The 25767-nt window shown below is 35.7% G+C and overlaps 1 protein-coding gene and 1 pseudogene across 2 annotated transcripts; one reads left to right on the forward strand and one right to left on the reverse strand.

Annotated features, from left to right (window-relative positions):
* Positions 1-1937: 1937 nt before the first annotated feature.
* On the reverse strand, positions 1938-2675 carry LOC145095420 (uncharacterized). The gene has a single exon (XM_079033308.1). The coding sequence runs from the start codon at positions 2673-2675 to the stop codon at positions 1938-1940; it is 738 nt and encodes a 245-aa protein (XP_078889434.1).
* Positions 2676-4063: 1388 nt separating this feature from the next.
* On the forward strand, positions 4064-19007 carry LOC145095421 (PR5-like receptor kinase pseudogene; annotated as a pseudogene). Its single transcript, XR_013703700.1, has 3 exons — positions 4064-4691; positions 5018-5050; positions 17794-19007. The product of XR_013703700.1 is annotated as a PR5-like receptor kinase pseudogene (transcript).
* The last annotated feature ends 6760 nt before the right edge of the window (positions 19008-25767 follow it).

Below are 25767 nucleotides of genomic sequence, written 5' to 3' on the forward strand. Positions count from 1 at the left end.
CTTTAAAACCCTAGGGACATCCAAAACATCATCCAAACATCAGGACCCCTTAATCCGAGAAAAAAGTACTGTTGCTTTCTCTACTGGGTATCATGGTGGGGTTTTTACAACATATTTTGCGAAAATATACTCTGGTATTCACGAGTCAAAGACGAACATTCATCGGGAATATCAACTGTGGCCTATACTGACCAAACTTGGTGACAATTTGAAGTCTGATGAGTAAACTTTGTATGTGAGAGATGTTGGAACTATTATCTGGTGGGGGAAGAAACAAAAAATAGTTCGATATGCTTATGTACTTGCGGTAACATATGAAGCATTTCAGGCAATTGAACCATGTTGTTGGTTTCCGATAGTGCATGGAAAATGGTGTATGCTTGTTGGAATCAAAATACAGGAGGATTTGAACACCATTGAGAATGGCATACCGGAAGCTTACACAAAGCTGGTGGAGAACCAAGAGACCTCAGAACTGCACCACAAGTCTGCTGCTGATATTAGAGATATTTATGATGGCAAAAATAGGAATATTGGTATACGAATTGGGGTATTAGAGGAACAGACTGTAGCCATGCAAGCTTGTGGGCTATTGATTTTGATGACAAAGAGTGTTTATGTCCCACACTTAGAGGAGTCTCTGGGATTTCTGATATGGTCTGCTAGTTATTTCCATGAAGATACACTAAGGATCGCTGATATGGCTGTTAAGATGATTGTGTGGGCTGCAAGGCAAAGAGATGTGTGGGTGAATGATCCGGATGGTATGAAGAACACCATAAAGAGAACCAAAGATGAGGTAAAGCTGAGAGAAATGGATGATGAACAGCAGCAAGAGTCTCTCGGGAAGAAGTTTAAGGGGTTATTTGTCTTTTTTCTTGGGTCACTAATGTTATACCTGTACGGTTGGTTGCTTTGGGTTTACCTCTCCTCCTTGCCACTACACATGATCAAGACGACAAGCGTGACCCTTTCTTTCCTTCACCTTGAGGACAAGGTGAAAGTTTGGGCGGCCGGTATTGATAAGCCCAACTAATCCTAGAGTGCTTTTAATTGATTTGCTTTAGTAGAGTTATTCTGCTATCTTTTTGGCTGTAGGGGTAGTTTGGTCCTTTTGGTATTATGGCTGTTATTGGCTGTTATGTTAGTGGGAAGAGCACCTGATTATGCTGGCTGTGATTCCCTTTTGTCTTGTCTCTAGTAATAGTATATATAGTCCTTTCTTTTAGAGAGTTAGTAGCTAAGAATTAATTTGTAAAGAACTTTGTTCTTCTTGGAGAGACCATTCCTCTCGAATGAATGGAAATCTATCTTTAATTTTTTGGTATTATTGAGTGGTTTTGTTCGTGTGAATCTGTTAGAATGCCTGGGGTATATGATAGATTCAACAAGGATCTATCAGTCATCTGACCCAAGCTTATGATGTTGCTGTGAAGGGCTGGTATGTAATACACCTCTGGAATGATGAATTGATCACCATTCTTACAGTCAAACAACAACGTGCCCTTTCCTTTTATTGGGACCTTGGATCCATCTCCAAACCGTACTTGTCCCGTTACATTTTCATCTAGCTCTGCAAATAAGGATTTGGAGCCAGTCATGTGATTACTAGCTCTATTGTCCAGATACCATACGTTCTCTTCTTCACTTTCTTTAAACTAACTTGGATACACTTTTTCTTCATTCAGGAGCACCATGTTTGATGATTCTTCTCCACATACAGTTAATAGGAGGGCAGGGCCGTCTTCATCTGCAGCTAGGTTCACCTCCTGGTCCTGCTGCTTCTTTGCCTTGCATTCAGATGCAAAGTGGCCAAGTTCTTGGCACTCAAAGCACCTTATGTTGCTTTTGTCACGAGGTTTCTTGTTTGAGCTGCTTGCTTCCTGTCGTGAGTTTCCACCCCAACGCCCACCTCTGCCACGAGATGAATCTCGTCCTCATGAGCTGCCTCTTCCACCCCAATTGTTATTTCCGCCCCTTCCTCGACCACCTGCTGAGTTTTGTTTGCTTGGACTCCGGTGGGTTGATGAGCCTTCTGCCTTGGCAAGTAGCAGGGCATTATCAGCCTGTGTGCTTGCCTTCCGGAGTCGGAGCCTGTCTTCATATGCTTTCAAATGCCTAATTGCTTCTTCAAATGGCATTAATTCCATGTCACAACTTTGCTCAATTGATGCTACCAGGTTAATAAACCTTTCTGGGACTGTATCGAACAACTTTCTCACCAATTCTTCATCTTCCAATATTGCCCCTTCACTCCTAAACTTTGAAATCATGGCTGAAATCTTTCCTGCATAATCATTTATGGTCTCTGTCTCCTTCATTTGAAGTGCTTCGAATTCACTCTTCAGTACCCTCAGCCTTGCCTTTTGGACCCTCTCTGCACCCACATACCCTGACTTTAGAGAGTCCCAAACTTCCTTAGCTGTCTTCTTCTTGGCAGCCTGTGCAAGTATTTCTTCTGGTATTGACTGGAAGATGAAAGCTCGAGCCTGCTTGCTCTTCTTCTCATCCACAACCACACCGGTTGGTGGCTCAATGGCATCCCATAACCCATGGGCATCCATGATTGCTTCCATCTTTATTGACCAGGTATTGTAGTTGAGTGATGTCAACATGGGGCATTGTAGAGTGAAGGGGCTGTCCTTGGATTGATTGGATGATGATGGAGCTGTCATATTGCTGAAACGAGGATACTTGGGCATACAAAATGATTAGGATCTATTGAGGCTCTGATACCAAATGTTGGCGATCAAACAGTATAGCAATAAACAAAACAAGGGTAACAGGGGTAAAACTGGAAATGGCAGCCGAATGATTTTCTTTATTGAATGAAATCTACTAGCAGCCTAATGATTAAGGTGCTATACAATGAAATTTCGACAGATAATGACTTGTTGAACTACAACTAATAAATAGTGCTAATTAACAGAAAAGAGAAAAAATATCAACGTTCCTATTCTAACGTTCCAGTCACCCACGTGCTTTTACGGTTTTACCTTCCTGAATACTTGGTCAACCATTGACTAACAAGTCTTTCAATCAACACAATGAATCTTTTTGCCAATATCTTCTAGTAAAATTAACAAAATGACTCATTTAAATGCGTAAAGAACAAAAGAAACAGCTCTACACGCATCTCTGATGCAAATTTCAGTTTAATACACAGATAAACAGAGAAAATTAGATTCAGGTGTACCCATGAATCGTAGTTAAATTCAAAAGTAGAACAATCTGTGGAGGAACATTCAGATTCTGAGTCAGACATTGCAACAAGCACATCGTGGGCATAGAAAAAGTCATCTTCAATCTCACTAACAACCCTTTTTCATTTTACAAATCTTCACTATTCCAAGTCAAATTCTCAAAAACAAGTGAAAAAACACATCAATAAAGATACTCAAAAACCCTATATAAACAAAATCAATTTCATTTCAAGTAAATTTGAAAGACATTTTGATAACTGATGAGGATATGGTAAGACATCTAAACTTATTTATATCCTGATGCTGTCAAAACACAAATCACGTGAAAAGTTATGTCACAAAGAAACAATCCCTAAAGTAAAATTTCATGTTCGAATATCAAATTCAAAACTACATATCCTACATATAAATACTGTTGTTATGTCTATAATTTCTTAGAATATGACATGATATTGAAAAACTTTTGATTATGCTGAATTGAGACATATTAGAGGGGCATAAGACGAGAACCATATGAAACTTTCCAAGTTATGTTTTGGCGTGTGAAAAGGTTTAAAGGATGGATGGATGGAGGAGAAGAGTCGTTGACTCAAAAGTCTTGATGATATTATTGGTCAACAAGGAGAAAATTACCAAAGTGACATAGTTTCTCTATATTTTTGGAGTAAACATTGGGGCAAGTTGAGTCTTTTGAGTGTGAAAGGTTATTAAACGCTACTCACATAACTTCCTCTGGACAGCATATAGACCTAAAAGATATATATATATATATATATATATATATATATATATATATATATATATATATATATATATATATATATATATATATATATATATATATATATATATATACACTCATGCCTATAAGTTTCTTAAACCTTTTCTGTTGGACATTTGAAATGATTCGCGTCTTCTTTTTAGCCTCACTTGTTCTCTCTTTTGTACCTTATATTCGCTCTGTTACAGAACTCAACACTTCTCTGTCTATCTGCCCAGAAAGTTTCAATTGTCCAAATTTGGCCTCCTTCACGTACCCGTTTTATAATAATGCCACTGACATGCAATGTGGGTTGATTAAGGTCAACTGTACTTTGAATGGTGGGAGTATTCAACTTGGAAGAAACTCATATGACATTTATGGCAAGTATGTGTCTGAATCGATCGTGTCGATCCGTAATCTAACGTTTGAAAGACTTGTGAATAATAGCAGTTGTGGGGCACTTATGGATAATTTCACTTCTCCAACTCCTCTTCTCTATTCCATTTCACTCGTAACCTTCATCACTCTCTACAAATGCGCAAAGCTTCCAAATGATGTTGCAGAAATGGAATCTTATTTTGACCAATCTAATTACAATAAAAAGAGATGTGGAGATTACAGTTTCTACTATAACCATTCCATCAGTGATAAAGCAGTTCCAAGTGATCTCCCGCCTGCATGTCAAGTAATACAGCTGCCTGTGAAAGTGGGAGAGAGTAGTAATGGTAACGAGACCAACATATTTTCTCTTCTCAATTCTGTAGTCTCTATTAATTTTGTAACTCCATGCAATAAGTGTCAAAAGGAAGAGGGCCGATGCTACACTCTCAATGGATAGTTCCAGTACTGTTTATACGCCAAAAATGGTATTTACACCTTTTTTTTTTACTTTGCGTTTTCTCCTTATTCTGGGTATACCAGATAATCGATATGTCTAACTAACGTGTGTATATATATATATATATATATATATATATATATATATATATATATATATATATATATATATATATATATATATAACTTATCTTTTGTTGTCTGGTTGCTGCAGAAACATCAGTCAGAAAACGGAAACAGATCCTAGGTAACACACATCTTTCATCAAAAGCATTAGTGGTAAATATATAAATGCATACACACACATATACATGTAGAATTTTTTTTGTGAAGGGGTTGCAATTTCTTGCTCTGCTTCTTGCCTGATATGCCTTCGTGTCCTCGTGCTCTTTCCTGTCATATTTCATGATATGGTATAGGAGCTACTACCCTTTTTTAGCCTTTCTTGTTAGAATCCAGGTATGAATGAATAGATTAGGTTGAACGGGTTTTGTATTGAGTTGAAGATGGGAGAAAGTGAGATCATGTCACCATCTATATTGTCGATAACCAAGACTGTTGCAACTCTATTCCACCGAGCAACTCAATTTTTTTTGATCGCAACATCGATCTAGTGGCTTTGTTCATTAATGTCTCTTTCTGGATCAATCAAACCTTCATTAATCCAACACCCAATCTCTTCCAATTCACCTAATCAGAGAATATAATTGCCCTAGACCAAACAAACACCTCTTTCTTGACCTAAAACTCACTGGGGATTTTAATCCAACACCTTGCATGCGTAAATGGCAACTCTACATCAACCTAAAATTATCTGTAGAGAGAGCCCCCTTCTAATTCAAATCCCAAAAAGGCAAAAAGCAAGACAACTCAACAAAATGAAAATGATTGAAACTTCTTTGTTACTTGATTCCGAATCGAAAACTTACCAAAAATATTAAAAAAAATACACATCAGTGTTGTGAAAATCGTAAATCTAAAAACTATTTTCTGCCTTTGATCTTGATTAAGAATACAAACAAACTCTAGATCGTCACCAACCAATTGCTTTCCAATGTTTTAAAACCGGGTTTTTAGTTGATTCGGTGTGATGACCGGTTCACAGGTCAATCAGTTTAACCGCTTGAACCGTTGGGTCAATCCGGTTTATGGTCTTTTTCTATTTTTATATATTTTTATTTTTCTGCATAATGCATAAACATATAAAACCAATAATTTGATGTCCATAAAGTTTAAACATTGAAGAAACCACAAACGGCTCGTAGTTTTGACATTCGCTACTTGTATCCAACTATCCAAACCCTATTAAAACGGATCAATCCGGTTTAACCGGTTCAACATAAGCGGTCGAACCACGGTTTAGGGAAAACCCGGCCGGTTCAATCCGGTCCGTATTTTTACAAAAAAACCGTTCACAATTGACTCGCCTTCTACTCCGGGTCACGGTCTAACCGGTTGAACCAGCCGGGTGACCCGGGTTTTAAAACACTGTTGCTTTCCTCCATCACCCTTTTACTTTTTTACTTTGATTTGACATCATTTTTTTGTTTTTTTATTGTTGTTTTATTTTATTTTATATTATTATTATTATTATTATTATTATTATTATTATTATTATTATTATTATAAATTTCGATAGCCATATATGGACAACATTATAAATTCGGACTACATTATAAAATTCGAACGACTATATAAAATAAAACAAAAGTAAAGTTTGCTTTCAATCTGTATTACGTACCACCGAACCAATTAATATATCCGTGATAAATAAAGACAAACTTTGCTTTTGTTCCGTTTTATATGGTTGTTCGAATTTTATTATGTCATCCGAATTTTAAAACTTCATTCTAATTTTAAAATGTTGTCAGAATTTTATACGGTTATCAAAATTTATAATAATAATAATAATAATAATAATAATAATAAATAAAAAAGTATTAGAAACAACAAAAAAAGGAAAAAAAACAAAAAAGACAAAATAAATCACATCATATGGGTGAAATTGGAAAAAAAGAGGAGGGGTACTTACAACATTAGTCAAATGAAAAATCTCAACCCACTTCTCTTTCTCATGTATCTTATATCTTATTATATCTTATTACACATCCTAATTAATGTTATGTTACTTGTTAATTTATTGATTATTCATTTTAAATTTTAAATTTGAAATTTAAATTTTTTTCACTTTAATTATATTAAATTAATAACATTAGAATAAAAGTTAAAATAAAATTAATATATATTATAAGATGATATAATTTTACATATTTATAAGTCAACGATTATAATTACATAATTAAAAAAATATCTCGTAATTAATAATTTATTTAAAATAATTAATTAATAATTTTTGAGTTTCTAACATGAAAGTTTAATTAAATTTATAACTGTATTTCCCATGGGTTATAAACTAGTTGTTAAAAATAAAGGAAAAAAAATGATCTCGTGGAGTTACAATACACGAATTTTCAAATGGAAAGCTAAATGGCTGTCTCTCAAAATGGGGTCAAAACTAGGATATCAAAATACCATGTCGGATCCGATCCTAAGGGACCCATTTTCCGTACGAATGATATTTTTACAATCTTTTGGGTTCGGGGGCAAGTTTTACTCTTGTGTAGTTTTTGGGTGCAGGAAATTAAATCTCGAATACCTTGTGGAGGCCTCGAAGTAATTACCCTATATATAATTACGCTATATTTAACTATTATATTTATAAAAATAAATATTAAACTTAGAATACTCATTGAATATTGTATGTTTTGTATTTGAATAACTAGTGTAATATTTAAGGTTAAACAAAATAAACGAGCAAAAAATAAGGTAAATAATGTTAAACGGAGGATTTTAGGGCTATAAGAGGTTTAGCGGAAACGAAGGAAGGATCGGGGCGGTCTTTAAATTTGGGGGCAAAGTAAGGGGAATTTGAGGTTTGGGGAAGTATAAGAATTCACTGGCGGGGGTGGGGGAGATTATTATTGCCTCCGTTTGATCCCATTGTCATCTATAGTCAAAACTCATGTTTTCCTTATGTACAACTATACAACAAAGAAACCTATTAGGGTGGATGGTGTCAACGGTGAGTTGCGCAAGACAAGGGTTATACCGTAGGGTATACGAACCTTTGGCTGGAGAGGTCAGGCGAGTTTCATCCTTGGCGGGTTGTAGAACCTGTGAACTCTTCTACGTTTTTCTTTATCCCATACACCCTCTTTGACCATTAAGCGTTCAATATATATATATATATATATATATATATATATATATATATATATATATATATATATATATATATATATATATAAATCGCAGCTTTTTTTAAAATTTGGTTGAAAAAAATAAAAAATCAAATATTTTTTTTTATAAATTTTTTTCTGCGATTTTGTATTAAAAGGTGCGATTTTTTCAAAAAAAATTAAAAAAAAGCTCTGTGATCTCTAAGTATTTTTTATGCATTTTTATGATTTTTAGGGTTTTTTGTTTTCCATAGAACCTAAATCTCTCTCTCTCTCTCTCTCTCTCTCTCTATATATATATATATATATATATATATATATATATATATATATATATAGATAGATAGATAGATAGATAGATACTTTCTTTAATCTATATATACCGATCAAAGTACACTTAAATTATATTCCATTCTTTCTAAATTCCATTCCGACTTCTCTCAGTTCCATTCCACACCTCTTCAATTCCACTTCTACGGATTCATGGCAAATCCAAACAAGGTGTTTCTAGCCAAAGACATGGCCACAGAAATGTTAACACCAGTCAAGATTTATGCTCCGAAATCCCAAAATCAAAACTAACCACGATACAAAAAAGATCAACAACAATTTAACCAATATCCGATACAACAATCCTACAACAAATTATGTGTTCTAAAAGAAAAATACTGGGTATACTCAATACATGCAATTTTCATAAACAGTTTCGGAAACCCAATTCTAATGTTCTCTTCCAAAGGTCTCTTAATTTTTTGATACTCAAAAAGTAAAGTCCGAAGAATCTAGTGACAAACCCCTTTACAGAAATCAACAAGCAAGTGCAGAGCACAAACTCGTTTCTAATACATGAAATTCTACAAAATGCTAAAAGTCAAATAAATTGTTGGAAAAGGAAGAGGTGGATTTGTCTAAGGCGTATGTCAATGTTTCTAAAGATAAGGCATGCTAAAATCAACAAAGGTCGGAGGCATTTTGGGAGCGGGTCCTAGAACATTTTAACGTTCAATTGAGAGGTTCAAATCTGACAAGGCACTAAGTGAATTCAAAAATGGAGAAACCTTCAAAAGAAGTGTAATGGTTTCAACCACATCTACAACCATAAGCTGAACAATTTGGAGCGCGGGAGTTCTGAGATAGATGTTTTAAAAAGATACACAAAGCGAGTATCTTATGCTTATTAATCAGGAAATATTTTCCACATGCCAAAGCTTGGGATGTTTTGAAACACCATGCGAAATGGTTGCGTGTAAAAAAAGTCGGTGGAGACTCACTACCTCCTTCATCGAAATGAACCAAAACATCTTCATCCAACGCCTTCACAACATCTTCTGATGCATAATTTCCACCCAGATTCAGCCAACAACAAAATACGTTTGGTGTTGAAGACACACCACCTCGGAGAAAACAAAAAAGAAAGAAAGCGTCATCGACAAGCTCAACACCAAATGAAATAGTTGATATTTTCAACAATGATGGCATCCACACTGTAAACAGAACATAAATGGGAGAGAGAAAATATATGGATAAAAAATTGTGTCTTATATGAGAAAATAAAGAATGAAACGCTCAATTGCTGGCCCAGGAAATAGAGGACCAAGATATGAAGTATTTTCTCATTTTGTGTATGATCATTTGGTTGGAGATGTTCCGTGCACATTGCTTTAAAGGAAACGATAAAATGCAGCAAAAATATACCTGGGAGTTTTAGAATTTTATTTTAGGAATTTAGGCATTTTTAATTATCGTGTCTTCTTTTTATTTGGACTAGTTTATTTTTAATTTAAAAATGTTATATTTTTATTTTGTTTTTAATTTTATAGTTTTAAATTAATAATGAAAGTTTAATTTAGAAAAAAAAATGAAAGTCGAGTTAGGTTGGAATGGATGAGAAATATGGAAGGGAGGAGAGAGAAAACTATGTAATAGTGATGTGACTAGTTGGTTGGGATGGATGGATACCCTCAACCCTTATGAGTATCTGGATGGATACCCTCAACCTTTATGAGTATCAATTATAATATATAACCTATATCTATAAAATAGTATATAAAAAATATTCCTATTTTACATAATATGCCTATTTCTTTATTAAAAAAAATGAATGCAAAGTAAGATCACTAAAGTGTAGTGTGTGATTGAATGTGTTTTCATTTATGAATAACCATTGAGATGTATAATTTTTTTTTGTGCCAAGACTTAAGACTTGTGTTTGATCCACCATCATCTTTAACACTTTAAAAAAGAAACAAAACATAATACTATTGATTTTCTTGTGTTTTTCAAAGGATATTTTTATTTTGCTTGATCCATTATGAAACATTGTGGTAATTATGAATATAAGACTTCCATGTACAAGAATCATATTGTGTGTACCATGGTTTTGAGCTCTAGTTCAATGACAATAACTTTCTGGTTCTTCGACTTCTTGGAGATAACTGCTTAATTAAAGATATTGACCACCATATGCTTTTACTATAAAAAACAATTTGACCTAGAGGAAATGATTGCTAAGATTGGAAACTCTTCTATTCAACACAAGAACATAATTACAATAGTAGGAGCAACTCTCACACTCAACTATTACATACAACCAACCCTCTTCTAAAATTCTGACTTTAAGTGTTATGCTTAAACTCTCTGAGTTTGACATAACACTTAGAGTGAGGGTTTCAGAAAGAAGGTTGGTTTTTTTGTAATCGTTAAGTGTAAGAGTTGCTCATCCTATTGTAATTTTATTCTTGTGTTGAAATAGAAGAGTTTTACAACCTAAGAACTGATATCAAAGCCTCAGTTGGTGTCCAGATTTTTTTTTTGAATTTCTTTGTTTATGGGTCAAATTGTTTTTATCTCAAAATTCATTTTGGGGCACACCTTTGGAGAGGTCTCGTTTCAAGGATTCCGAAAATATAGTTTTCGGATTTTTTCGACCATTAGAAGACTTCCAAATCGTTGGTTAAAGGTTCGTCTGAAAAACCAGCTTGCCAAAGAAGATGATCTTAACATGACATCACAGCGGCGTCCTCATTGACTAGATTTCTAGAAACTTGCAGTTTGGCCCTTGACGTTTTAGAAATATGTAAATAGGTCCCTTTATTTCTAAAAACTCCATTTCGGTCCCTGTTATTCTGAAATTTACCATTTTGGTCCCTCTACTTCTGAAAACTTTCAAAAAGGTCCCTATGTGGTAGAAATTATTCACTTTGGTCCCTATAAATTTGTAAATTACCGATTAGCCCTATAGGTTTGAAAAGTTACAGATTAGCTAATAACTTTTCCAAAAAGTATATTTTGACCCTAGAAAAGTCTATCCTACCATTTTTTACGCTTCTAAATCCAACAGTGAGCTCGATTTTACTTGTTGTTCCTCTAAATGTTTGTAAAAGAGTGTTTCAAGTATTTTCGATGTAATCTACAAATACAATTATGATGGTTTGAATTACCCCCATAAATTAGAACATGTGGAAGCCAAGGATGGAAGATTTGCTGAATTAGAAGGATTTAGCTGATCCTTTAGAAAAGAGAGGCGTCAAACCCGACATGAAGACATACAAAGTTTAGACAAGAATAAATAAAAAAACAGTGGTGCAAGAAATGATCTGACCACAATGTTTTTCATCATGTCTCTCAAGAGACGGATGCATACAAACTTTGGGAGAAGCTCGAGAATATGTATCAGGCAAAGATAATGTTAAGGACCTTGCTGATGAGGCGCCTTGTAAACCATAAGTTACAAATTGATACATCTCTAACCGAGCATACAAGCTAGTTGTAGAATCTCGTAAACCAGGTCAGTGTTGCTGATTAGGTTCTCAAAGATAAGGAACAAGCCATAATGCTCATTAGTTCTCTACTAGAACATTGGGAGACACTTGTTATGACTCTCAACAAAATTTCCCCGATAGCAAAGTAACAATGAAGATGGTCACAAACACCCTAATAAAAAAGGAAGACAAAAGGAAAGAAGCTGGTGCATAATATTTTTTTGCCATGGTGTTAGAAAACCAAGAAATAAACTAAGGAAGAACCGAAGGTAGAGGCATATATGGTTAACAAAATGGAAGATCCGAATATCGAGGTAAATCACGAGAGTATGGTAAGTCTAAAAATACATGGTTTATAGGCTATTGTAATTATTGTAATTATAATGGACATAAAAAGAGTGATTGCTGAATGTTCTCATGGGAGAAGCTCAAGATTAGCTAGAGTTCAAGTAGAGAGAATAGTGAAACCATGGTCATCATAACACAAGACATTGCCCTTGTTACATATAAGGAATAAGCATGCATGCATGTTAGCACTAATGATGATGAGTAGGTGATTGGTAGCGTTGCAGTATATCATTTAAATCCAAACCGAGATTTATTTACTACTTATAAACCCGAAGATGACAATATTATGAAGAAGAGAAACACCATTTTCTCAAGCATTGTTGGTATTGGTGGAGTATATATAAAGACCAATGTTGTAACAACCATAAATTTTACGTCAAATTTAACCTTTTTCAATCATAAATAAAAACCACATAACATTGTTTACAAAATGTTTTCAAATCATTTTCCATCAGAGTGTCCCAAAAATCATAACATAAGGATGAGGAGCGATACGGTCACGCCTTTGCCTTTCCACGATCTTCTGAAGTACCTGAAACAGTAAACTGAAAACTGTAAGCCCGAGGGCTTAGTGAGCTACCCCTAAAATACCAATACCACACTGACAATACCACAACAGTAATAATCAATTCAATCAACATGCATACTGGGCCATCGGCTTGAATGGACCGCCCTACCGGGCCTACAGTCTGTCTGAATCCATCCTGAGCCTTCGGTATGATTGGTCCGCTCATCGGGTATATTGGCCTACAGCACAAAGCAGGACCGCCTCAACCCAGCCACAAGAAAATAATCATGTGCACATACTATCATATATAGGCATATATAAACATATAACATATCTGTCACACTGATCATCAATCATAGAATTCTCCTGTAACTAGAGTACCGACCTAGTAGGTCACTAACACACCAATCCCTACGGATCATAAAAGCATAACATACTGTCTACCTCGTTTCCGAACTAACAAATCACAACCACATGCAACATACCATAACAATAACAACTAAAGGGCCGGCCTTGGTGCCGTAGACCCTATCGATATAGTGAGGATAACTCACCTTGCAAATGTCGACTCGGAAGATACACTCCAACTCTCGGATCACCCGACACCGGCTCCACCACCTAAGATCATAGCACAATATGCTCATAAGTCCTTAACCTTATAAGGTACCCCATAACCTACTAGTCAACCCCTGATCAAAGTCAAAGCCCTCAGTCAAGGTCAACAGTCCATGTTGACCCCAACTCGCCGAGTACCACCGGCTACTCGCCGAGTTCCTTGAAGTACAATCCAACTCGCCGAGTCATCGGGGTGACTCGTCGAGTTCCTTTGATTCTCGTTCGAACTTTAAGGCCACCCGTCGAGTTCCCTCCTTGTAACTTGACGGATACACGCTCATACATATCCAAGAGAAAACTCATCCGACTCGCCGAGTTGTTCTTCAACTCGTCGAGTCTTATGGCGATCTTCATCGGACTCGCCGAGTTGTTCATTAACTCGTCAAGTTCACGACCATGTTCATGTGACTTGCCGAGTCAACTTTGCAACTCGCCGAGTCCATTCAGTCATTTTATCATGCAGACAACTTTTAAGCCATGACAAGGCCCCAAATTGTAGATCCAACTTCCTTAGGCCTGCTTATCACGTAAAGTTGCAAACTTTACGTGCATGCAAGGCTCCAATGACTCAAAAAGACCAAACTATGCTTGAAATGGGGTTTTACACATAGGGAGGGGCTCAAACTTGCCAAAGCTAAGAACTTTATGGTCCTTCAATCCATAGAGAGTTCAGATCTGAAGTTACAACTTCAGAACTTGGCTCATACTCCAGGAAATGACTTTATAACCCAACCAAGAACCCTAACCTCCAACCAAGGAGGTCTAGAACGAAATAGAAAGGAGGATAACAGCTTGATACCTTCCCAAGAGTTGACAAATGGAGTAGATCTGGATTTTCCCAAAGCTCCTTGCTTCAAACCACTTGCTTCCATAGCTCTTTTCACCAAAAATCCTCTTCCAAGGATTCAAACACACAATGGGCACACACACACACACGTATTAGGGTTTGCTAAGAGACTGCAAAGAAGTTGAAAGAGGTTTGTGTTCCCTTAAATAGGGTGCACAACCCTGGGATTTAGGGTTTCGGCTGCCAGCTCCTACTCGCCGAGTCCCAATGTGGACTCGTCGAGTAGGTTACTTAACCCGCGATCCTTCCCGCTGCTACTCGACGAGTAGATCAACCAACTCGTCGAGTAGGGCTTAAGCCAATAACTCATATTTAGACAATACCTGAGAATCGGGGCGTTACAAATGTAGGGTGTACATTGGTGCTGAAATATGTTCAACATGTACCAGTGCTGAGAATGTATCTTATCTTAGTTGGAGCTCTTAATGTTCAGGGATATGATAATCAATTCAAAGATGGCACTTAGAAGTTTTTAAAAGGTGTTATGGTCGTTGCTACGAGACAACACTATGGTGCACTTTGTAAAACCTCTATACAACTGCTTCAACCAAGTCTCAATGTTGTTGAATAAGAGACATCACCCAGCTTGTAGCATAAAAGACTAGGCCACATGATCGTGAAAGGATTGACGACTCTTGTAAATAAGGAGTCTATTTCAGTGGAAAAAGATGTTTTCGTGGATCTATGTGAATACTATCTATTTGGGAAACAACATAAAGTTTCCTTATGCCCCACAAGAAAGAACCGTTACGAGTTGTTGAGCCTTGTCCACTTCGACGTATGTGGAACCACTGAAGAAGATGATGAAGTTTATGATGAAAATCAAGAAGGTGTTCATTAGGGGAGCTTCCACCTATTGATAAATCAAATACATTGCCAAAATTTGAAAATGAAGTAACTCAAGGTCGAATATCTGAACGAGTTTGTTTTCCATCAACAAGGTACCCAACTTCAAACTATATCCTTCTTACCAGCAAGAGGGAGCCAAAGAGCTTTTAGGAAGTTCAATCTTATATTGACAAAGCCAAATGACAGAATGCCATGAATGAAGAAATGAATTCTTTGTAGAAGAATCAAACATATAAGTTGGTGAAACTCCCCAAAAGAAAGATATACTTGAAAAAATGGCTTTTCAAGTTAAAGAAAGATGGAAAGGAAAATACTATGAAGTATAAGGCAAGAATCATTGTCAAAGGTTTCCAACAAAAAGAAGGAATTGACTTTGATGATATTTTTTCGCCGGTTGTGAAGGTGATGTATATTTGAGTTGTTCTTGGATTGGTTTCCAGTCTATATCTTGAACTTGAGCAGATAGATATGAAAACAACCTTTCTCCATGGTATTTTGGATGAAGAAATATACATGGAGCAACTCGATTGCTTTAAAGTCACGAAGAAATAACATCTCTTCTGTAAATTGAAGAAGTGCCTTTATGGTCTTAAGCAAGCCCCAAGGAATTCGTACAAGAAGATTGACTCATGGCGAGTTACGAGTACAAAAGAACCATTGCAAACCACTACGTCTACCTAAAGAAGTTTCTAGTTAGGAAAATTATCATCCTTTTGCTCTACGTTGATGATATGCTAATAGTGAACTAAGATGCAATGATGATCGACAACTTGAAGAAGGATATATCTAAGTTCTTTGATATGAAAGACTCAGGCCCAACACATCATATATTGGGCATGGAAGTTATCTATGATGGGAAATCAAGAAAAATGTTCTTATCATAGGAGCAGTATGTTGAACATGTGATCAAAAGGTTCAATATGGAAATGCCAAGCCCATTGGTATGCCATTGGTAAATCACTTCAAGTTGAATAAGAAAACTTATCCCTCTTATGAGAAAGAAAGAGAAGAGATGAAGAAAGTCCCTTATCCTCATTTGTAGGAAGTCTAATGTATAGGGGCGAGGCTATATTGGTCCAAGGTGGGTCACTTGACCTACCTAAATCTAATAAGTTTACAACAAATTACATACAAAAAGAATTAGGACCTACCTTAAATATTTTGAAGGATCTATGTTAATGTGTTTGGTAAAAAAGAGAACAAAAAAAACTATAAAATATACACACTAGAAGGCATATTATATTTATGACTTGAAAGAGTCCCAAATTGACTCCAATACGAAAATGAAGACTATTTTTTCTATTATAAGTAAATGTTTCATTTTTCATTTTTTACACCATAAGCTTTTCTATATTTTGGTTTAAACTTGCTAAATCAAAGTATAAGGTGGTTTTAGTGAAACCTTTTCATGAAGGAATGACCAATTTGGGCTCGGTCCTTTCACCACTAATTTTTATACACGTTGAACTGGTTATATTTTTGGTTAAACCGACCCAATTGAACTTGATTTTCTCTTGAACCAGCCCATTAAATTTGGTTAGTGAACCAATTGATATTTTATTCTAGACTCACCACTGCTTACGTATGCAATGGTGTGTACAAGAGCAAATATTGCTCATGATTTTGGTGTTGTGAGTAGACATCTTGCTACTCCAGGAAAACAACATTAGGAAGCAATCAAGTGGATACTTCGTGCCTTAGGGGTAGTTCAAAAGTATGTTTATGTTGTGGGGGAGAAAAGCCAATCGTGGAAGGTTATATAGATGCCGATATGGATGGATATCTTGATAATAGGAAATCTACATCAAGTTACATTTTCACTTTGGCAGGGGGCTATCTCCTGGCAATCCAAGTTACAGCAGTGTGTAGCACTGTCAACAACAAAAGCCAAGTATAATGTTGCCGTTAAAGCTGAGAAGGAGCTTATATGGATAAAACAATTTCTTTAAGAATTAGACTTTCCACAAGAAGAGTACATGATTGATTGTGATATTCAGAATGCTATGGACCTAAGCAAGAACTTAATGTACCATTCTCTCACAAAACACATTGATATCCATTATCACCGCCTTAGAGAAGCAATTGAGGGACGAGAATTGAAGTTCTTAAAGATCAACACCAATAACAATCCTTCTGACATGTTGACCAAGGTGGTCATCAACACCATTAACAATCCTAGAAGGTGACATTTCTTGATTTCCAAACTCTATCTAGAAGCCCACCATTGTTGATGGAAACATTTTCTTCCTAGGGTGGCATGTTCTTCTTCCCCTATGGTGAACATAATAAATGATGACAGGAGAAATGGTGGCTTCCATGACTATAAATATAGGCTTTATCTTCAGTTGTAAAGCATCCCAAACTCAGAGAGTTTAAGCATAATACTTAGTGTGAGAGTGCTAGAAAGAGGGTTGCTTTTTTGTAATAGTTGAGTATGAGAGTCGCTCCTCCTATTGTAATTATGTTATTGTCTTGAACAAAAGAGTTTTCCAATCCCAACAATGATACCCATTTGGTTAGTCTCTTGTTTTCATTTACTTCAAGTTCAAATTGAGTGATAGCTTAAGTCATTCATATATTTTATAAAATAAATCACTCACTGAATGCATAACATCATAGGAAACATTGATACACAGATCACTCAATGATCTAATTTATGCAAGATTAATTAATTATGTTACTGTTTGGTTATTTTCATATATTCATAATAGATTTTATAAGTCATGGATTTATTTATCATACACAAAATTTTGTTTACTCAATTTACGTTTTAAATTTTAATAATCAATATTTTAAGATGTTCTTGTTCATTGTTTGATGCAGCTATCTGTGTCGGATCTGTGACAATATTGGTTGTGATAATCTTCTGTTTCATACGGAAACTCAGATGGCGAAAAAAGACAAATAAGGATGTTAACGTGGAAAAATTTCTAGGAAATCATCAATTCCTTGCTAAAAGGTACACTTATTTGCAAGTAAAGAAGATGACAAACTTATTTGAACTCAAATTAGGACAAGGTGGCTTTGGTTCAGTGTATAAAGGAACATTAAGTAATGGAAGCCTAGTGGCGGTGAAGATATTAAGTGAATCGAAAGGAAATGGTGAAGATTTCATAAACGAAGTCGCAAGTGTTGGCAGGACTTCCCATGTAAATATCGTAAGTCTTGTGGGATTTTGCTTTGAGGGCGATAAAAAAGCATTGATTTATGAGTTCATGCCTAATGGGTCACTTGAGAAGTTCATATATAACCCTGGGTTTTTGAGTAGTAGCCAACTTGGGTGGGAAAAATTACATGAGATTGCTATTGGGATTGCCCGAGGATTAGAATACTTGCATAGTGGTTGTAACACACAAATTTTGCATTTCGACATAAAGCCCCATAATATTCTTTTAGACAAAGACTTTTCTCCTAAGATATCAGATTTTGGCCTTGCTAAGCTATCCCCCGAGAGAAGAAGCATGATGTCCATGTCCCTTATGAGAGGAACACCTGGGTATATAGCTCCCGAACTATTCTCAAGGAGTTTTGGGCAAGTATCCCACAAATCAGATGTTTATAGTTATGGGATGATGATTTTAGAAATGGTTGGAGGGAGGAAAAATGTTGAGGTTGGAGTTGATCATACAAGTGAAATATATTTTCCTCATTGGATATACAAAAAAGTTAAATTTAATGAAGAACTTGGACTGCATACAAGTATGAGTGATGAAGAAAAAGAGATGGTAAGAAAAATGATTATTGTGGGCTTATGGTGCATACAAACAAATCCCGTGAACCGACCAACAATCATGAAGGCATTGGAAATGTTAGAAGGGGACTTAGAGTCATTGGAAATCCCTCCAAAACCTTATTTGTCTTCTCCATGAAGGTCAGTTGGTTCCTCATTTACAAATTAATTACATCTTTGTAGTTTATTTATTGGAAGTTTGAAATATCTCGGTGTTGTAAGTTCTATTAAACATGGTTAGTCCTAAATTTGTATCGATGGACCTGTGGTGCTCATGAAATAAGCAAATACCCAATCCTATTGGAAATTAGGGTGTTAAACATGTTATACAATAAAGCCCCTCTACTCTACAAAGAGTAATTAAAGAAACACATATAATTTAACATTGCAAACACACAGAGGGGCAGATTGATTAAAACCTAACATAAAAAAACATATTTTTTTATACCTTTTTACTAATTAATTACTTTTTCTAATGACTAATTTTGAATAAAACATATTAATCATTTTAAATAGATGATTACCTTTTCTAATGTCAAAATTTGAAATGTATGTGACTGCCTTTTTCATACAATAAATGTTAATTTTGTCTCCAATATTAACTGCAAATATATTTAAGGTGCTCCGTGTTCATAATTCTTTAACAAGTGAAAACACAAATCCCATTGAGTTTGAAGATATGCTTACATAACTGAGAAAAAAAAATCAACTATATCAATGTTTTTGATGATCAAATTAAATATGACAATCTATAAAAATAAAAATAACAAAAAAAATTAAAAAAAAAGCCTCGTTGTCATCAGTCGTCATCATCTATTTACTCTATTTGATTTCCATATTTTGTTATCAGTTAAATCTATGAATATGGTAAAAATAAAGTATATTGCCTATATTGGTAAAAAGAGTAAACTACATTGCTATTTCTTGCGATTTCCCAGATGAAATTTTAAAAGTTATTTCATATTTATTGTTGGATTCCATTTCTTTCCAACTAAACCAAATGGTGGAAGTCTGTTGAGGCCCGATGCTTACATACTTCTCCATATGTAGAAAATGTGATGCTATTTCTTGCATAAAATATGTTCATCTGACATGTTAATTTTGTCATGAGTCAATTTCCCATAAATTATATAATCTAAACATGTAAAAACTAATTATATAAGCTAAACATGTGAAAACTAATTACAAAAGCTAAACATTATTTCAAATTTATATATGTAAAGCAAGATACAAGGTAAAGATTAAACTTACAAATGAGATTGCTGTACAAATCATATTCAGCAAAAACCTCATACCATTCTTGAAGCTACATGAACTGAATAAACATAGTAAGTTATGCAAGCAAACCATAATCAATGAACTAATTCCAGTTATAAAATTCACAAAATGCTTTATATTCAACTAAAACTTAAAATTATCAACACGAAATTATCCTCTTGCATTTATAACTAAGGAATATCCAACCCAAATCCAAAATCATGTAAACGTACAAAAAAATGCCAATGCTTATTAGACGATATATAATCACATTTATATATTAGAGGGTTTAGAGTGTAAATATGTATTAGTATATATATATATATATATATATATATATATATATATATATATATATATATATATATATATATATATATATATTCTTATAATCGTGAGTTACTATTGATACAATACAATCACCAAGTTTATCTTGGTATCAAGGCCAAACCCTAATACACCTATCGGTTGAGTTAAGTTTATTACTCCCTCCGTCCCAAAATAATAGTCCACAGACAAAAAACACACGGTTTAAGAAAACATTAATTACCATTAACTTTATTAAAGGAAATGACAGTCTTACCCTTGGTTGCATTTAATTCTATGGTAGTTGCATTTAATTTTATGGTAATTTAACTAATAATGAGGGGTATTATGGTAAAAGCCATATTTATTTTTAGAAGTTGACAATTATTTTGGGACAAACCAAAAAGGAAACATGGACTATTGATATGGGACGGAGGGAGTATTTCCTATAAAAATCACCCTTTATAACCGTGAGTTACTATTGATACAATACAATCACCAAGTTTATCTTGGTATCAAGGCCAAACCCTAATACACCTATCGGTTGAGTTAAGTTTATTATTTCCTATAAAAATCACCCTTCTCATTAAATCACTATATATAACTGAATACAAAGGCATGGGTTGATTACAAAGAATATGGGCATGAGAAATACAATATAATACAAATATATATTAACACCCCCTTCCCTGCAGTTCGAATGGGAGTTAGAGACTGGACATTCAAACTGGATATGAAATCTAAAAATAAAGATGTTGGAAGACCTTTGGTAAAAATGTCTGCATACTATGACGATGAGGGGACATGTAACACGTGGGTTTGACCAAGAGCAACTTTATCTCGAACATAGTGGATGTCGATCTCAATATGTTTCATTCGTTGCCGTTGAACCGAATTATTTAACAAATTGAATGCACTGACGTTATCACAATACACAATGGTCGCACTAGTAGTAGGAAAGTGTAACTCTAATAATAAGTTCCGAATCCATGAAATATCAGCAACCGCATTAGCAGCACCCCGATATAGTCTCAACACTTTAGCGAGACACAGTGTGCTGTCGTTCAGAAGACCAAGATAATAAATTTTGTCCAAGAAAGACACAATAGCCGGTAGTAGACCATCTCGTTGTAGTGTAACCAGTTCAATCAACGTTAGAGTAAGCAATGAGACCACTGTCAGGGGTAAAATATAATTGTAACCCATAATCAATGGTGCCACAAACGTATCTTAAGATGTGTTTAAGAGCTATAAAATGTGGTTGACATGGGTCATGTATTTAGAGACATATCTGTTGTATAACATAAGTTAAATATGGTCTTCTGAAAGTGATATACTAGAGGGTTCCTGCAAGGCTACGATACAAGGTAGGGTCGGAAACTAGCTAACTGAAATCATGAAGCTTGGCTAACGTGTCAGCAGGAGTGCGAGCTGGTTTATAGTTTAGCGTGTTCGATCTGGTAAGAATTTCGAGTGCATATTTGCATCGAGACAGAAGCATCCCGTGAGATTCTCGCTTAATAGATATACCAAGGAAATTGTTTAAATCTCCAAGATTTGTCGTAGAAAATTTAGAACCAAGAACCTTGGTAATTGTGTGCAATAACTCCAGAGACGAAGCTGTGAGAAGGATGTTATCGACATAGAGAAGGAAATAAGCAATATGACTACCATGATGATAAATGAATAATGAACTATCACAACGACTGTTAGTGAAACCATACTGCAAAAAGAAATTGAGAAAACCGTTGAAACCATGCTCTCGAGGCCTATTTGAGGCCATATAAAGATTTCTCAAGGAGACATACATGGTCTAGAAATCTAGAGTCACGAAACCCAAGTGGCTGAAACATGAACACAGTTTCATGTAAATGCCCATGAAGGAAGACATTTTTGACATCAAGTTAACGTATGGGCCAATATTTCGAGACAAAAAGAGATAAAATTGTACGTATGGTGGTTGGTTTAACCATATGATTGAAGATCTCATCGCAATCTATTCCAGGTCGCTGACTACGATCATTAGCCACAAGCCGAGCATTATATTGTTCTAAGGACCCATCAACATGCTCTTTCTTTTTAAATAATCAAATGTAATTGATAATATTAGCACCAATAGGTTTAGGAACAAGCACCCAAGTTTTATTATAAATAAGAGCATTAAACTCATCTAGCATATCTTTAAGCCAATTAGGGTCATTAAAGGCTTGTAAGTAAGAACGAAGAGTAGGCGAGATATTTTGAGTGTAGAAATTTAATTTATGTATCGGTTTTATAATACCCGCACGACTCTGTGTCACCATAGGATGAGTAGACACATAACTAGCAAGAGGACAGATGCTCACGTTAGTAATGGAGGAAGATGATGTGGGCGCATCTGTGGTTGGTGAAGAATTTGTTGGCAGAGGCCTGGGTAGCGGAAGAGGGAGTAGGTTGTGAAAAAGGAGAGAATATGAGTTTAGTGGCAGTAATGTTAGGATTATTGTAATGTCCTGAAAATCCAAGGTAAATTTTTTTCATTTTAAAAACAATAAATCATACAAGCGAGTTGTTCCAAAACCGATCAAAGTGAATATATCATTTAAACATCAAAGTAATATCATTAATTGCCAATCCGGAAAACTCTGGGGGATGCTGTGCCATCACGTCGGGCCCTTGTCCTTAGTACCGAATGTACCTGAAACATAAACTGAAAACTGTAAGCACAAAGCTTAGTGAGTTCCCCAAAATACCATACACCATACATACATTTGTCATGGGCTACCCCCATGGTATTTTCCCTGAAATGCCATGGGCTACCCCATGGTCTGACATCCAAGTGCCATGGGCTACCCCAATAGTCTTTCCTTGAAATGCCATGGGTTGCCCTCATGGTCTAACATCCAAGTGCCATGGTCTACCCCCATGGCCTTTTATACAAATGCAACGGGCTACCCCCGGGGTCTTCCAGGGAAGTATCGCAAATACATCTAGCATTCCACATAACAAGTAATGGACATGCATTAGTGCCTTCGGCCTATGGATATAGTGAGAAAACTTACCTCAGAATCTGAAAGAATAGCTGCACCGATCACTGATCTAAAAGCTATCTCGACCGGTCGCCTATACAATTAACGAGAACCCAAATCTCAAACTATAAATCAAATTACCGAAAATGCCCTTAGGTCGAATTTGGTAAACCCTGGTCAAAGTCAAAGTCAACGGTAAAGGTCTAAAGTCAATAATCCTTCCTATCGGAGTACGCCCTGCATACCAAGAGAGTATGCCCATCGTACTCTGATGTTGACCAAAATCAGGGCGCTGACCACATACGCACATCGTACTATCAGGTACGCCCAACATTCGCAGCCCAGTCCCTTAACTCCATTAAAAGCTTATTCCATTAAGCCTTTATGTTCAAAACTCAGATCCAAGCCTAAAATGATATGCTAAGTATAAAGTGATTAATGTCCAAAACCTTAAGTTCTTAACCAAATAAGACATCACAACTCTTGTATGGAAGGGATAGAAGGGTCAATATCACATTTTTATGGTTCAGAATGGATAAAGTTTCCAACTTTATCCATTAGAACGGTCCTAACAAAGAAGATCTAGTCTTTAAGTCTCAAAGGGACTCAAAAGTGTACCTTTTTCAACTTAATCCATTAAGTACAAGTATCCAACCTTCCGATCTGAATCAAAATGATGTTTAGATGGATAAAGTTTCCAACTTTATCCATAACAAGGTCACAAACTTTAAAGATCTAAACTTTATGAACTTAAAGTGAAAAAAGCTCATAACACCTAAAACCAGCTAGATTTAACACTTTCATCATCAAGATTCAAACTTTATACCTCTAGAAGAAAGATCAAGGTGAACAAAGTCTGGATCTACAAGCTCCAATGAAACCACCATTTCTTCAATGAGTTGCTTCTTCTCCAAGATACACCAAGAACACTCCAAGGCACTTAAAAGCATAGTCTTTTTGCTCACAAGGCTCAATCTAGGGTTAGGGTTACAAGAGAGGGTGTTGGAGAGGTGGATGCTGAGAATGGAATGGGTTTGGGGGAGTTAATTAAGGAGCTTAAATAGGGATCAAACCACATAAATAGTGTTTAGGCACCGATCGCGTACGCCCAACGTACTCAAATTACGCCCAACGTACTGGGGATGCCCTAGTATGCCCATCGTACACTTTGAGTACGCCCATCATATGCGGCTCAACCCCAAAACCGCCCTAACTTGAAACGGTCATAACTTCTTCATTCCAACTCCATTTTCGACGATCTTTATATCCACGAAAAGGTATTGAAGATCTCTATAATTTTATCTAAATATCTTGAACTAAAATCTTCTTGAAAAAAATCCATATTTCATCCAAGAACCTAGCCTATGACTTTTCCCGTTTTACCCTTTGACTCCAAAACACAAATCGAAGGTTTAGATCTCATAACCATCATTAAATCGTTCCAAAAGGCCTAACATCGCCTCCTTCAGGCTCAAAGCCATTACACAATTGAATTCCGGCCCACGACCCTGGATCACAAAATGATCTTGAATGGGGTGTTAGAACTCTTCCCCAATTAAAGTAGATATTGTCCTCGAAATCATTCCTTACTATCTCCTTTACCGATCTAAACGATCCTGACTGAACTCCCTGAATCCTAATAATGACTGGGGAAGTCACCTCGCTCTGATGAATGCCCACCCTTACTATTGTCGAACCCAGATTAGCAGATATCACAAGCCTTAACGAAGAATGAACCTTAACTTTTTCCTTAAGCCAATAAGTATCCAACCGTTATACCTGAAATTGAAAACCGTGAACGATGTATGACTCCCAGACAGATAGAACCAATCAAAACTGTTCCCATAAAGACTCAACTTCACAACTCAAACTAAACAAACCTATCCTTCCTAAACAATTTTATACATCCCCAAAAACATATCCACCCCGACCACCTACCAGATCCTTGATAAAAGTCGAACCTATCATACGATGGCTTTCTAATAATCAAACCCATCCTTAGCAGAACTTACATATTGACGACGGACGAATCCTTGCTCTTGATGACCTTAAAAAATAAAGGATAACCATAACTACTCAGCTGAAAACCAGGAATCCAATACCTTATCTGACTTCCCTACATACAAAACCATTCAAAAACACATCCAATATGGCTCTACTTTGCAATCTAATCCGAACAAAATCCTTGCGACCCTAAATTATCCTATTGATCCACGTTCACATTTTTTTTATCTATCCAAGATATTTTGAGCTCCGAGTTGATCTACCAATGATCTGAAGCGCTGTATTCCCGACTGGTCGCTGAAACCGACATCCTTTCAAATGATTGTACCATAAGGCTCTATTCAAGAGTCTGTCTGGCCAACCTACTCTAACCTACATGTATATAACGCTTCAATAACCTCCTGTTCCAACCATGTATATCATAACCAACCATCACACTGATGCAATGTACCTTATTTTGCTCTAAATAAATGATACATATCCAACTGTAGT

This window comes from Lactuca serriola, chromosome 3, assembly GCF_051521515.1.
Source record: "Lactuca serriola cultivar US96UC23 chromosome 3, Lser_US96UC23_V15, whole genome shotgun sequence".
NCBI classification, from domain to species: Eukaryota; Viridiplantae; Streptophyta; class Magnoliopsida; order Asterales; family Asteraceae; genus Lactuca; species Lactuca serriola.

Coding starts and splice junctions, on each gene's coding strand:
- LOC145095420 (XM_079033308.1), bottom strand. CDS start 2,675: ATGACAGCTCCATCATCATCCAATCAATCCAAGGACAGCCCCTTCACT.